General features: G+C 40.4%; 1 protein-coding gene across 1 annotated transcript in view; it reads left to right on the forward strand.

The window, feature by feature from the left end:
* The window catches only part of LOC120540559 (sialoadhesin-like), a 77531-nt gene that overhangs the window by 22630 nt on the left and 40210 nt on the right, over positions 1 to 14691 (forward strand). Inside the window, 4 exon segments of the mRNA XM_039771399.1 lie at positions 239 to 326; positions 2655 to 2709; positions 6576 to 6694; positions 13123 to 13189. Of these exon segments, the coding sequence (XP_039627333.1) occupies positions 239 to 326; positions 2655 to 2709; positions 6576 to 6694; positions 13123 to 13189 (329 nt within the window).

A 14691-nucleotide genomic window follows, 5' to 3' on the forward strand; every position in this document is an offset into this window, starting at 1 on the left:
ACTTTCCATTAAAGAGAACCTTGTGGTGTTTTGACTTCTTGGCATTTTCTGCACATTTCCATTGATGGCCGCTGACTCTGCACTCCGTATTGACCTGACTGTGGTGTTTGGTGTGCGTTTGATCAGACGTCATTTCAATTTGTGTGCTGCACATTTTAAACATTATGAGTTATGAAGGATGTGTCGAGTGTTGTGCTGAAGTCGTGCTGTCAGCTGATTTGCCTTTTTTGTTTTCCAGTGAACTCGAGCACGAATTACGCCTTCTACTCCTTGTTGATCGTTCCTCTTCTAGCAGCTTTGGCTTTAGGAGTTTTTATATTTCTAAGGTAAGCTCTCATTTTTGCCCAATGATTTTATTATTTTCAGTAATTCAGGTTATCCTTTAATGATCTTTAGAGAAAATAAGCCAACACTTGCGTGAAATTCTTGTATTTGTGGGCTACTTGATGGCTGTGGGAGGGTTGATGGGAAATTCTTGGAGTTTTATGGAGGAAGATGAGCACATCTTTGGGATAAAGCAACTTCTCTAGTGTCAGGCATCCTTCTCATTCATCTTTTTAAAAAGAGGGTCATCTGAGCACATTAGATGGCACCCTAGGTAAGCCATTGCTCTTCATAAAAGTTATCTGCAGTTTTCTCTTCTTATTAAACTGCCTGTACTCCCCGTCTAAGGTGGGTTGAAATTTGAGCACTAATTTTGCAGTGTTTTGTGTTTATTGGATTAGATTCTTGGCAGACAGACAGTCATGTTTTACTTTGTCTCTATTCTGTTATATTCATTCTACTAATGTTTAATTATTTAATTAGTTATTGACTGTCTGTAATAATAAGTTGGTTTAAACAAATTCAGGGCTGTAAGGCCCACAGCCAATCCACAGGAATAAACTGGGCACAAGACAGAAACCAGCCTTAGACAGGGAGCTCACTTTCCAAAAAAGCAGAAGTTTTCCTACTGAGCACTTTCTACAAATGATTCATATTGAAACTCAAGTACACCAAAAATGATTAAATAAAAAGACTGCAGTGAGGGAAAAGTCACCAATCAGGATGCCTGGAAGACAAAAGTGTTTGCCAACTAAATATTTCACTCCCTCTAGAGTCAGAGTCGTCAGCTATTTAAATAAACATTTTAATGAGAAGAGTTGAAAGTAAAGTCACTACAGCCACTGAACTAACCTTTGGTCTGATTGTTGGTTAACACCTGACATTTACTGAACATTGAGAGTTAATGTGCCATTCATTACACAGAGGGAGTTGGTTGGTGCAATCAACAGAACATTTCCTAGCCAGGCTGCCACACAAGCAGATGTTGGCCTTACCAAGGAGCTAACTAACGGTTGGCTTGTGTTCACGATAACTCACAAAATGTCGATGGTGCTGCGGACTGGGCCTTGGAAGCCTGTTTTGCTCAGACTGTGAGTGTTAAGAAGCCGTCTGAGGTCCACTAAGCCACTGGTCTTGGCTGTTGCAGGCCTTACTACGTTGCCATGTTGCCAGGCCCACCACACAATAAACCACCCGGATTCGGACCAGCTGTGCAGCGGGTGACACTTCAGCACCACACTGGTACACTGTATGTTTTTTACAGTGTCTGGAGTGCCAATCCTGCCAACAAGTCCCAAGTTTTCCCCGTAAGTTGGAGGACCTGATTACAGGGCTGGACGCAGATTAGCAGGCCTCGGTCACATCAATGCACTGCCATTAAGAAACAAAAGTGGATAAAATGCTCTTTAGTGTTGTAAAGAAAACATTTGTGACACATTATTACTTAATGTTAAAATGAACTCATGATGCATATATAAAACCTTTTCTGGTAAATTTATCTTCATATTATTCTCTGTGTCATTAATTAGGGTGCCTCTTTCTAACAATTAACTCTTAATCAATCCATCAAAGTTCTTCACCTCTCGATTGTGAAATCTCATCAATATCTGCGTCCCGATAACAAATTGAAACGGCACCTACAAGGTGATGCTTAGAATAACTGAAGCCCTGGCACACTAAAAGTGAACTCATCAACAGATTGTGACTTTGAATAATCCAAAAAATCAATGGCAGTGTGAGACTGATGACCGGTGTGGTCAGTTAGGACCCTCCATGGACACAAATCATGGTCTTTAGTCCACTCAGTTACGCCTACTCTCTCTATCGCTGACCTCATCCTCTTTGTTGACCTCCATGAAATGTCGATTGCTGCTCTTCATCCTTCCACGGCTCATCACTGACATCTCACTAAATTCACATCAGTCTAAAAATGTCAGCATTGAGCGAACTGACTTTTAAAGTTTATCTATAGATTCTTTACCTCAAATTTCACATGTTTTATTCTTTTAGATTCACAGTCTGCTAGTTTGGTCAGAGAGTTCTTCTTGCTTTGTTTTACGCTCCTCTCCATTTACACAAGTAAACTTTATTTTAAGTGGAATCTTAAGACAGTGACCACCATCCTAAGGCGCTGATATATCAGTATTTGTGTGACTAGTGCCTGGGCAGGAGAACTGAGAGGGTCACTCAGTCAGTCACTGACCAGAAGTGTGTTGGCACCCCTGTGGTGTACCCACTACTGCTTGAACCCCCGGGCCGCACTCATTCTTATGTCTAGTGGCTCTTATGTGTTTTATTACACCTTAACTGTATCTTTGTTTATTTGACAGGAAAAAGACAAAGAAGACAAATCAGCAAAATAGAGATGGCCAGGGAGGGAGAGAGGTGAGAGTTTAATTTGTTTTATTTCATTTTCTTTGAAATTAATGAAAAAAGGCAACAGGAGTAAGGAGCACACTGCAGACAGATGTTGACCAGGCCAGGATTTGAACCAAAAATGTGCCAGACAGCAATGTAACCAGTTTCTCTCACACTCCAAAGATTTTCATGGCTAGTAATATTACATTTGATTTTTGTTTTCAGTGCTTTGGTCGTTTAAGTTGTTCCACACACTTGGAAACACCACTAAAGTCACTGCTCCTCACTACCTTTCACTCTCCATTGAACCCATCACTCTTTCAGTATCATTATAACCTGGTGTCACAGTGTCCTACTCCTCCGTCTCACACCTCCAAAGCTCTTGCTTGGCTAAAATCCCAAACTGGTCAACACGTTTGTGAGGTTTGCACTTCTCTCTGTGTCCACTTGCATGTTGTCAATCATTCTCTAAAAGTGTGAGTGTTCTGTTAATTGCCCTCCCTAAGTTGTCCATGTGAGTGATTGTAGGTGTTTGCCTGTGACAAACCATCCAGGTTTGGCTGCCTCCTTAGAGTTGGGTGCAACTTCAACTTTCATTCCAACTCCAGGAACTAAATGAGAAATTCCCAGGCATTCTCAGTTCTGCTCATGAATGGCCATAACGCTGCTTCCTTGCACCCAGGGCTACAGAATCTGTGCCAGTAAGCATATCGTATGTCACATGGTGTACAGCAGGGATTCCCAAACTATTTTGGGCAAGAGACCCCTTTTCCAAAATGAACTGATACCTCAGACCCCCATAGCCAAATTACTTTAAAAATTCTATCTCTAGTTTTTTTCCTATTGATACAAAATATTTACCAATTTAAAAGCTTTGCAGTTGGTTAAGTGAGTAAACTTGACATCATTTTCTCATCAAAATTTAACAAAATATATAGACATAAAATTCAGTAAATATCAACTGTAATTAATAATTATTAATATAAATTACATAAAAATACTTAAGTAGGTAATTATTTTTTGAAAAAAACATTTAAAAAAATGTTTAAAAAATAAAAAAATCAGTGTGATGGATGAACCTGGTGACTTTCTACCAATCTAGCTAAATCTGGTTCAATATTGGTGAGTTGCAGCCTTAAATCTCCGCGTTCGTTGATTTTCAAACAGTTTCTTTGTTTTGTCAAAATGTTTGTAACCACACTGAAGTCTTTTTCGACTAGGTATGATGATGGAAAAGTGATAAGGCATTTTTCAGCAATGTTCCACAATGCAGGATACTGTGTTTCAATGTTGCGCTGCAACCAGAACTTCTGATAGCCTTGGTTGAACTTCTGCTTAAGCTCCTCGTCTGTGCTGATGGTGATCAACTCTTCTTGATTTATCACATTGGCTTCTTCCATGGCTGTGATATTGTACGGATTTATTATCCATTGAGGAATTTGTAAATTTAAGAGATCCTCAAACCTCTTAGTAAAATCCTTGAGTAATGCGTCCAAGTGAGTGACATATGATAAAATAACATCGTCTTGAAGCATTTTTAGTAATGTTGACAAATGCGGAAACTGTGAATATTCTTTTCTGCTTAAATTTTGTTTATAAAGGATAAGTTTACCCACAAAGGCCGATATTATTGATTTTGTTTTAATCAAGTTGAGATCGTCACCCTGCAGCTGCAAATTAACTTTGTTCAACATACAAAAGATATCAGTCAAGTAATAAATATATGTTTTACAATTGTTCAGATTTTCGTTCAAATTCGGATCTTTTTCTTGTATAAACTCCAACACAAGTTCAAAAATAGCTGAAAATCTTGCTAAGCAAGAGCCTCTTGATAGCCAGTGAACTTCAGTGTGCAGAAGTAACTGAGTAAAGACTTTGTCGTTTTCCTCACATAGCTGAGCAAATAACCGAGAGTTCAAAGAATTGCTTCGAATCTTGTTGACAGCATTTATAACATATTGTAAAGTCTGGTGCAATCTAGGACACAGTTTTTTTGCTACTAAATGCTGTCTGTGAATCACGCAGTGAATAACCAGTACCTCAGGCAGTTGTCGCTTTAAGTGAGCTATAAAACCTCGATGACGACCAACCATAGATGGTGCACCATCAGTCGCAACAGAAACAATGTTCTTCCATGGAATAGCTTTGTCGGTAAAAAATCGATTCTCCTCTGGTATCAGTCTCTAAATATGTAGCAAAAAGCAGTTCTTGGCACATATTTTCATCTTTAATATATTGAACATATCCTAACAACAGAGATTCATTGCCGAGTAATGTAGACTCGTCCAACTGGAGAGAGAATCTGTTGGTCTGTAAGAAATTGCATAAAATGTTTTCCACGTCGCGACCCATCTCGTCTATTCGTCTCTGAACGGTGTTATTGCTCAAAGGAATTCTCTTTATAATATCATGTGCGGGCTTGTGCAATACACTGTTGAGTAGCTATGGCTGGTAAAATAAGCTGCTCTCCAATTGCGTGGGGGTTCCCCGACTTCGCTATTAGTACAGATATATTATAGAACGCTCGTAAACCATCAACGTCTTGCATAGATGATGACGCAAACATCGATCTTATGGATGGTCTTTTCTCTAGTTTTTCTTTAAGTGCTTGAAAGAATGACAAGGGCTTACTTTTTTTTGTCAGCATGTACTCTTGATAAGTGGTCCTCCATTTTTGAAGGCTTCATGGCATCGTTACTGAATACTTTTTCACATATGAGACACATCGGCAAGTGTTGATTTGATAGAGATGGAATAAATCCAAACTTCAAGCAGTCCAAACTGTATTGTCTGCATTTTTTTTCGTGTCTGCCATCATAAAACTCGCCGTAAACTTGCAAATCAAAAAAAATATATATGTTTAAGAAACTACTTAAAAAAAACAATAATAAAACCGTTAAATTTGCACACAAGCTTCTTTTTATCACACCTAGGTACTGGATGTTTTTTAGGTATGCTCACGAACTTACTCATTGATAAACTTGGATATAGTCACTATAGTATAGAAAATTTGTATTAGGTACCAATCAGCGTAAAAAACGAAAACAAAGAAAACTGAACATTTATAATTTTAGGTAACAACTTTTCTAAAGTAATTTCAAAAAATACTTTTAAAAATATTAAAACGTTTTTTGGTACTTACTCTGTTACTTTTTCATAAACTGCAGAAATGTATGGTTACGCTATTAACGCGTGTAGGTAACTAAGCACTTTGTAAATTCTTTTTCAATCACTTTATTTTAATTCACTTTATTTAACTATGTAATCACTTTGTAATCTCTTGAAATAAATTAGTAGATGAGTGTATTATCATTCAAGCTCCAGCGAATTTGAAAACGCAAATGAACTTTCAACCTAAGTGCAAGCTTGTTATATAGTAAAATATGAGGAGCATGTTTGGACTTCAACTTGATCATGATTTCGTTCGTGTTAAATTGCGTATATGCGTCAAATACAGAGCAAGTCAAAATGTGCCCGAAAGACTTATACGCTCGAACTCATTATCTTGCACGAACTTGTCCACGCTTATTGACTTGCCGAGTTTTTCATCTTGTACGAACTTGTGCACACTTATCGACTTGTTGAGTTTTTTTAAAGTACAACAATGATACTTCCTACTAAAATATTAGTCATTCTTATAACAAGTTGGTACACGTAACTCCACTTATACAGTATCTTGAAAGTTTCAAATAAGAACTTGTGTTAATTAATAGGGGTCAATTTTTAGACCTCGTCGACCCCCAAAATCAGTTTTTGTTTATGTCGACCCCTGGCAAACCGATTTCGACCCCAAGGGGTCAATATCGACCACTTTGGGAACCCCTGGTGTACAGTATAAATTCAATGTCCTTGTGAACATTCATAGATTTATTTATTTTATTTTATTTTTACAGACTGCTGCAGATGATGTTTATTATAATTTGTGTGAACCCACAAATACACCCAAGCAGCAGAATGAAGAGCAAACCCTGAGTTACGCAAGTGTGCAGTTTAAGGCTAAGCCTGATAAAAGGTAAGGAGCAGCTTTGAAAATGAAACAAGCTTCTTTCTGTTATCGTTACTGTTAATGTTCTTAAGATGTTCCCCACACTGAAGTCACTGCTCCTCACTTGCTTTCACTGTCCATTGGACCCCTCACTCTTTCAATTATCATTATAATCTGGTGTCATAGCGTCCTACTCCTCCGTCTCACGTGTCCAAAGGCCTTGGTTTGAAATTACAACAACAACATTTATTTATATAGCAGATTTTCATACAAACAATAGCTCAAAGTGCTTTACATATTAAAGAATAGAAAAATGAAAGACACAAAATAAATCAACATTAACATCGAATAAGGTAAGGTAAATTAAGATGTAAAGCAACAAATTCATTAATTTACTTGACACTCTCAGTTAAATCAAGTGATAAATCACACAAGCTTACGACATTCGTCTTCACATTTCTACAATGTGAGCCCAGAGAAGCTAAGCGGCTCAGTCACCGTCACAGAGGACGTCACCAGTTCTGACCGAGCCAGCGTCTCATGCCTTAACCTCTAGGCCTGTGTGCCTGCCTAAGCTTTACTTCATATAGCGCCTTTACACGGTGGCACTTTGCAGTTTTAAACCAGTGGCTTATATATTTCTACAATGTAACTCGTGGCTCCTTTGGGGGTCACACAAGATGTCAGTACAAACACCACAGTTGCTAGCGGGACTACACAAGCACAAGCAAATGCATCTCACATACTTTATATAGCAAACACCTTTTTTCAGGTATTCTGCACCTACTCTGCACCTGTTTTTCCATATTTCTATTTTCTAAAAGCTTTAAGGTTAAATAATTCACATGAAGTAGTGCAGAATTTACAGTTCAATGACTTGGCCACTAGAGGGCCACACTATCAAATTAAGGCAGTGACTATGTGGCCTATACTGTAAATATGAATTGATAGTATTAAGATTTCATTTGAAGATTCATTTCCACAATGACGATCGTCCCAAGTGCCTCTACACCCATACTGTAATCATTTCTACTTCTTTATCACAGTCTCACACTTGTTCACACAAACTGAAGTTGGCAGACATTTTTAATCCAAGCTCATATTCAGGCACAGAGAGCTGCAGAGGTGGTCACACACAAATGATCTGAGCTCTGGTCTGACGCTGTGTGGTTACAAAATCCACCGACTGTCCCCCGGAAGTTTTTCTTCCTTTGCCTTTACCTGTCGGTCTGCCTGCAGAAATTTCCATCTTTGTTCAGGGTCTGGGTGAATTATCGCTATGAATTTGTGCCCATTTGGCCATCGCTGTATGATTATAATTTTGGATTTTGGAGGTGTGGGTAGGGATGAATTACAGGACCGTGTAATCACAAAATTCTAGAAGCACCTGGTCACCGACTCAACGTTCCATGCAGCATAACAGCAGACGACATTTAGCAGACCCTCACTGTGACACAAGATGTCCTAAGTATAAACGGGCCTTTACAGTCCAAGGCCGGAGCTGCTGCTATATTACACTTTATGTCTATAAGGGGCCACACTTCACACACATGCTATTTAATCTATCAAGCCTTATCTTATACAATATAGCGCCTTTACACAGTAGACTCAATCTCAGGGGATCATCCTTGTATATCAAACTTTTTCTTGATTTCTAAAATAAAATCTCAGGTATGACCTCCTTAATACGGATTCTCGGCCTTGAGTTTCTTTGTTGGTGAGTAAAGGTATCTGTCCTCATTCACTACAATCAGTGGGGCGACGAAACAACTGAGTACGGACTGGGTCTTTAGAGAGAAGCCTCGCTAACACCTCGTTCAGGGTCGGGATAGTAAAAAGACGGATTTATGTAGCCGATCGTGTCGAGCCTGGGGCTGATCAAAATACAGCTGTATGTGCGCCTACCTTCAGTACTCTGGGACGACTAGCAAAGGATTCTGCCTTAAGGACTTGCCTACGTTGTTCCTAAAACGCTGCACTTTTTAAACGCAGCCAGCCAATGACAGCTCAAACGGAGATTACAGTTTACTTTGCTAATTTGTCATTGTTCCGTGTACTTAGGATTTTTACTTTCAAGTTCCATGCAACTGAAGGGCGCTTTATAGATTTCATTGTGTATTGACTGACTTTACAGCCAAGGAGCTGAACCTACTGTCGCGCCGCCGCTGTTTTCCTGCACTGTCCGTGGCCGCTACGTGCTCGCTCACGTCTCAGCTCCGCCCACCTGAAACACGCGCCGCGCCGCTGCTTACCTGAACGGTCCGTGGCCGCTACGCGCTCGCTCTCGGCTCAGCCCCGCCCATCTCAGACACGCGCAGCGCTCCTCATTGCAGTAGGTCTCAGCAGGAATCAGCGCATTCACTTGAACTGGAGGTTCGGGAAGCAAAAAATGAATTACTCCCAGCTCAAGATGATATTAGACCAGAGGGTGAACTGTCTGCCCGACCTAAACGCACAGTTCCGCCATCTTTAAAGATCACAGGAGGTTTTGAAAGTTAAAGGATAGAAATTAACAGACGTTTAGATTTATGAAAACTATTCATTGCATTGCTGTTGCTGATGATGACAGCGACAATCCAGAGCAATTAAAGGACGTGTTTGCAAGACTTCAACATGCCTATGAGAAAAGAGATACTTTGAGAAGTATTTTGCCTTTCTGTTAAACATTAAGATGGAATAAGCTTTGCAGGAGTTAAACAGCATTACTCTCCTTGATCAGCAAAGGGACATCACATTTCTTGAAGTCAAATCAAGGTTTAAAAAATAGGACAAGGCAGTTACATGATACCACATCCTGATATTCTGTCTCATCTGCATTCTAGAACATCATTTAGATCTCTATGATCAAACTCCCAGAGATCAGACTTGGTTTTAGCCCGTGCAGAAGCAGCTTATATTCAGACTGCCTGTATTAAAAAGGAGGCAGCCCATAAGACAGAAGCAGCCCACATGCAGGCAGAGGCAGAGGCTCAGTTACAGGACCTCCAAAAGCAACAAGAGGAAGCAGCAGCTTTGGCTAAATTGAGTATTTTGGAAAAAACTGTAGAAGAAGAAGATGTCAACCATTCCTTCTCACCTGAGAAAATCCTGCAAAACAAACTTTGCAGTTTTTCTTAGAATACCGACAATGCCTTTAAGCCCACTGTTGAAAGCTTTACACATAACCTGCCACACCACCCAGTGGCAAAGACCACTCTTATCCACCCCCCATTGTGAGTGCTATGAATCCCCACAAGTCTCCAAAACTCGAACCACCTACTTATGCACTACCAAGACCTTTCACAGATGCAGATAATCAGAATTTCGTTAAACCTCCCAGGAACTGCCATATGCTTCCAGCGACTCAGTTTTCTTCAATGAGTTATGTCACAAGACACCCTGCAACTCCATTTACCCCACTAGTACCTAAGCTTGAGCCACCATATGCCATCAGCTACAGCAATGTCCAAGGGATACCTGTGGGCATGAAATCTGAAAGAGCTGAAATATCAGACTTTGCAAGGTGCATGATCCATTGAGAACTCATCAACACTGGTCTCACAAGGTTCAGTGACCACCCAGAAAACTACATGAGTTGGAGATCCACGTTTAAGACAGCAATCCACGACTTAGACGTCTCTGTCATGGAAGAACTAGATCTACTGGTGAGATGACTTGGACCCCCATCGGCAGAATATGTCCAAAAGGCTTAAAAACGTCCATGTAGACAATCCAGCTACAGGCCTCACCCTTGTCTGGGAGAGACTAAACCAAACGTATGGAAGCTCTGAGGTCATTGAACTTTCCTTATTCAAAAGACTACCCGACTTTCCTAAACAAAGATAACCGCAAGCTTTTGAAACTTGAATTTACTAAAACAGATCCACGTCTTCCTGGACTCAGTTATTTAGATACTGCTCATGGTGTTAACCCCTTGGTGGCAAAACTGCCATACCATCTTCAGGAGAAGTGGACTTTGGCGGGTTCCAAGTACAAGCTGCAGCATCAAGTCTCTTTTCCACCCTTTTCCTTTTTCTGGGAATTTGTTAGAGAGATTGCCGAGGCCAAAAATGATCCAAGCTTCTCAGCGAATGAAGTACATGTGCCAGGCTGAACAACCGCTAGGTATGGTAACTTGAGTGCTAGACATAAGGACGTAAGGGGTACTATTCCCATTCGTAAGACAAGAATCTCAGACGACGCTTCAACTGCTATCGTGCAACAGCATGGCACCCAGTCTTCAAAATAAGGCACACAAAGTCTCAGGAAGGCAGCAGAATAAGGCTTTACTGCATGATGCATACATGGACTCAAATCAAATGAAATGAGCGGCCAATGATGGACAAACCATATTTGTATTACAGCTCTTATCTCCTAACAAATTTGTCTCTGTCATCTGACTCCCAATATTCCACTCCTAACTATCTTACCTCCAACTTGTACCACCAACATCTCCCAGTTCACTGGGTGTAGCATCTTTCCCACATATCACATATGTTTGACTGGACCTAATCCCACCTAGTCCTGGTCCAGCAGTTACCACCAATATTTACAACCTCAAGTTCACATTCCTTGACTGGAAGGGAGAAATTCACTCTCCGCGGCCTTCAGTGCACACCTGAACTTAACCTTAGGATATACTGGTGGTTTCTAGCTTAGCCAGATACATAAAAATAAACCAGTTTAACCCTTACAGTGCTTGTGCTTGATAAAATACTGTATAATATTTATTTATGTGCTCATGATTTGTGTCGAATACATATCAATCAATAGCAAAGTAAATATATCCCTCTATACTGCCAGCAAGGATGTGACTGTATCCAGCAGGGGGCGCTAACTCCCTTGTTGGAATAAGTTCTTTTGTAATTGTAGCGTGTTAAATAACCTTAAACTATATAGATATAATATAAAAAGGTGATACCCCTACCTTAGTGATACAGTGGTAAGAAATCAAATAGGAGGAATAACAGCTTTCTTTAATGACGGCTTACACAGCATAACAGACGAGGAAGCCATGACAAGAACCCAGTTCAGGAGTAGGAGCCTGACGTATAGAGTCTGCCATTTTCGTCGCTACACTGGAAGGATTTTTAGGATCAGATGACGTTATCTCCCATCCGTCTGTCAGCTTCAAAGGTGTGCCGGGCAATGTGCCAAGGCTTTATACTCTTTCTTCTGTGTGCAGGACCCCACTTTGGTGAATAATACGACTTCAAGAATGGCAAAGAGAGGATATAATTTCATGCTGAGTTTGACACACAGAAATAGTCCACGTTGCCCATTTCGCAGTTGTCCTCACTTGTCTTGTCTTAAAATGCTTCCCTAGCAGTTCTTATTTGGTGAACTCCTATTTGCTAAATATGGCTTTGTGAGTAGAAAGAAAAGTAGATTTATAAAATCTGTGGTGAGCTGGTGCCCTGCCCGGGATTTGTTTCCTGCCTTGCGCCCTGTGTTGGCTGGGATTGGCTCCAGTAGACCCCCGTGACCCTGTAGTTAGGATATAGCGGGTTGGATAATGGATGGATGGATGGATTTATGAAATATTTTTGTACAGAGCACAGTGACATATTAAACATATGAACTTATTACAGTGACAGAAGAGAAAGTTTACAATTTCAACCTCTACTGCCCAATACATTAAAAACCAGACTCCTAAAAAGTGTCGTGCTGTCAGAGAGAAACCCGTTGGAGAGCACAAGGGATTTCTTCGAAGGCATGAAATCTGCTACAGGGGTTGTGCTTCGACAGAGCACTTTGCCAGAGAATGTAAGGCCGCGACCAGCATGTTACTGCTCTCCATCCACACTCCCAAGAGGACTCTCTCCCCATCACCAGGCACGTGTCAAGTGTCAGTTGTGTGTTCAGCTTTGGTATTCTAGAGGACAGTCTATAGAAAACTCGTGTGACAATGGGAACAGCAGGCAAATGGCACAGAGACAGCGCCCAGGCTGTGGTCTGAACCCGGACTGTGAATCTGTGCTTCACCCACTGCTGTGACACCTAAGCAGGCAACATGCAGACCTGCAGTCGGTTAACATTTATTAGATACAGCGCCATTCATATGAACTTTATAAAACCTGACATGTCTTTATGGCTTAAGAAGATTAACATAATCTGAATATTAAATAAAGTAAACAGCCAGTGGTGTGCATTTGTCAGTGAACTGGGAGGCAGACAGACCTGGCGTCCAGCAACATGGTGAAGTCAGACATGCCTTTGACCCCCAAAAATCTCCCCTTCTAAACATGGCTGATGGTAACGAGATCACAATAAGTGTCCAATCCTGTCCATCCCACAAATCCAAGCTGTGTACACATTAAATGGGACCATCCCTGTGGTGACTTTTAAAGCACATTAAAAATACTTATTTAATATAATGCCTTTCTATAGTGGACATCATCCCTAAGTGCTTTACAACTGTATTATTGTCTAGCATGTTACACCGCATGAGTCTCATTTATATTTTGTTTATTTAGAATGAAAGCCAAAGAACACGGAAAGAAGACTGAAGATGGCAATCAAGATATCATCTACAGTTCAGTGGTCACCAACTGATAAGGTGGGCATGTCTGAACCCCGATGGTGCAAACAGGGATGGACAAAGCTGAACGTGTGGGAAAAATCACAGCACTGGTGTCTTTAGTGAAATGACTGCCTTTGAACGACAACAAGACGGGGACAGATAAGAAGAAGCAGAAGACCTGCAGGACCTCCTAACATCCTCCATAGTTAGATACAGTGCCCTCCATGATGTTTGGGACAAAGACACATTTCTCCTTGATTTACTCCTCTGCTCCATTGTTTAAAATTACAAATCAGACAATTCAGAGGGAAGTAAAGTGCACATTGCAGACTTTCAGTTAAGGGGATTTTCACAAAGTTCTGTCGCATCATGTAGACATGACAACAGTTTTCTAATATTTCCACATTTCTTGAGCTTCTGTAAAAAGCTGGCTTTATATTGAGGTTAGAAATGGGGGTCCCAGCAGTGGTTCATTGATTTTTGCTGGAGTTTATAATGTGTAGAGTTTCCCTTTGATTCTTATATTTTTCTTCTTGAATTTTGCTCTTGCATCATATATTGTACTCATTTACCTTTTTAAAGTCCTATTTGACTTATTTTTGCCGTTTGCCTTTTTTTATTGAACACAAAATTGATTCTTATTTTGTAAAGATTCTAGTTGGGTCTTGTCCCATCTAGGCTGGGCTTGTATGGTTCCTCTCCCTTGACAGACATTTTATTATATTTTGGAATATATAAAATTATATTTTTTAGGCTTTTATACCAGGAAAACATTTTTTAAGGACTGTGCAGGCCGAAGCCTGCCTGTAGTAGTTCAGCTGCCTTTTTGAAATGTAGCAAATCAAGGGCAGTTTAGTGAAGGTCCTGACCTACTTTGTGAGATGTTTAGAAGTCCTCACACCCCGTTTGTGACTCCACTTAACAATTTGGTGTTTCAAGTCTTTCAACAATCTCCTTCACTGGGACAACCAAGCAGGCGTTGAACATCCCTAACTTATGACCAGGAATATGTTGTCCACACATTCCTCTCTATTGTTCTACAGCCATTTTGAGGACTTCTCTGCAGCCTCTGTGATGTTCCCGGTGGATTTCCTACGGGCAGACATGAAATGCAAAGAAGCTTAAGGGCCCTGTGTGGTGAGTGCCCAGCACAGTCTTCATTCAGATTAAATAGAATGAAATCAAACAAATTACCAGGACCAGACAATACTGAGTAAAGATATAAACCCTTGGCATACTTGGCACATATTTTTAGGAAGTCACTGCACAATGGAGAGATTCCTAAATACTGGAAAATGGCAAATACCATCCCATTATATAAAAAGGGTGACAGGGCAGATCCAAGCAACTATAGGCCAGTAAGCTTAACATTTATAACAGGAAAATTAATGGAAGGAATTATTAAGGATAAGATTGAGCAACACATGGCAAGGACAGGAGTTATTCGGAACAGTCAGTGTGGGGTCAGAAGAGGGAGGTCGTGTTTTACTAACATACTGGAATTATATGAGGAGGCAACAAA

The sequence above is a fragment of the Polypterus senegalus genome, chromosome 12, assembly GCF_016835505.1.
Source record: "Polypterus senegalus isolate Bchr_013 chromosome 12, ASM1683550v1, whole genome shotgun sequence".
NCBI classification, from domain to species: domain Eukaryota; kingdom Metazoa; phylum Chordata; class Cladistia; order Polypteriformes; family Polypteridae; genus Polypterus; species Polypterus senegalus.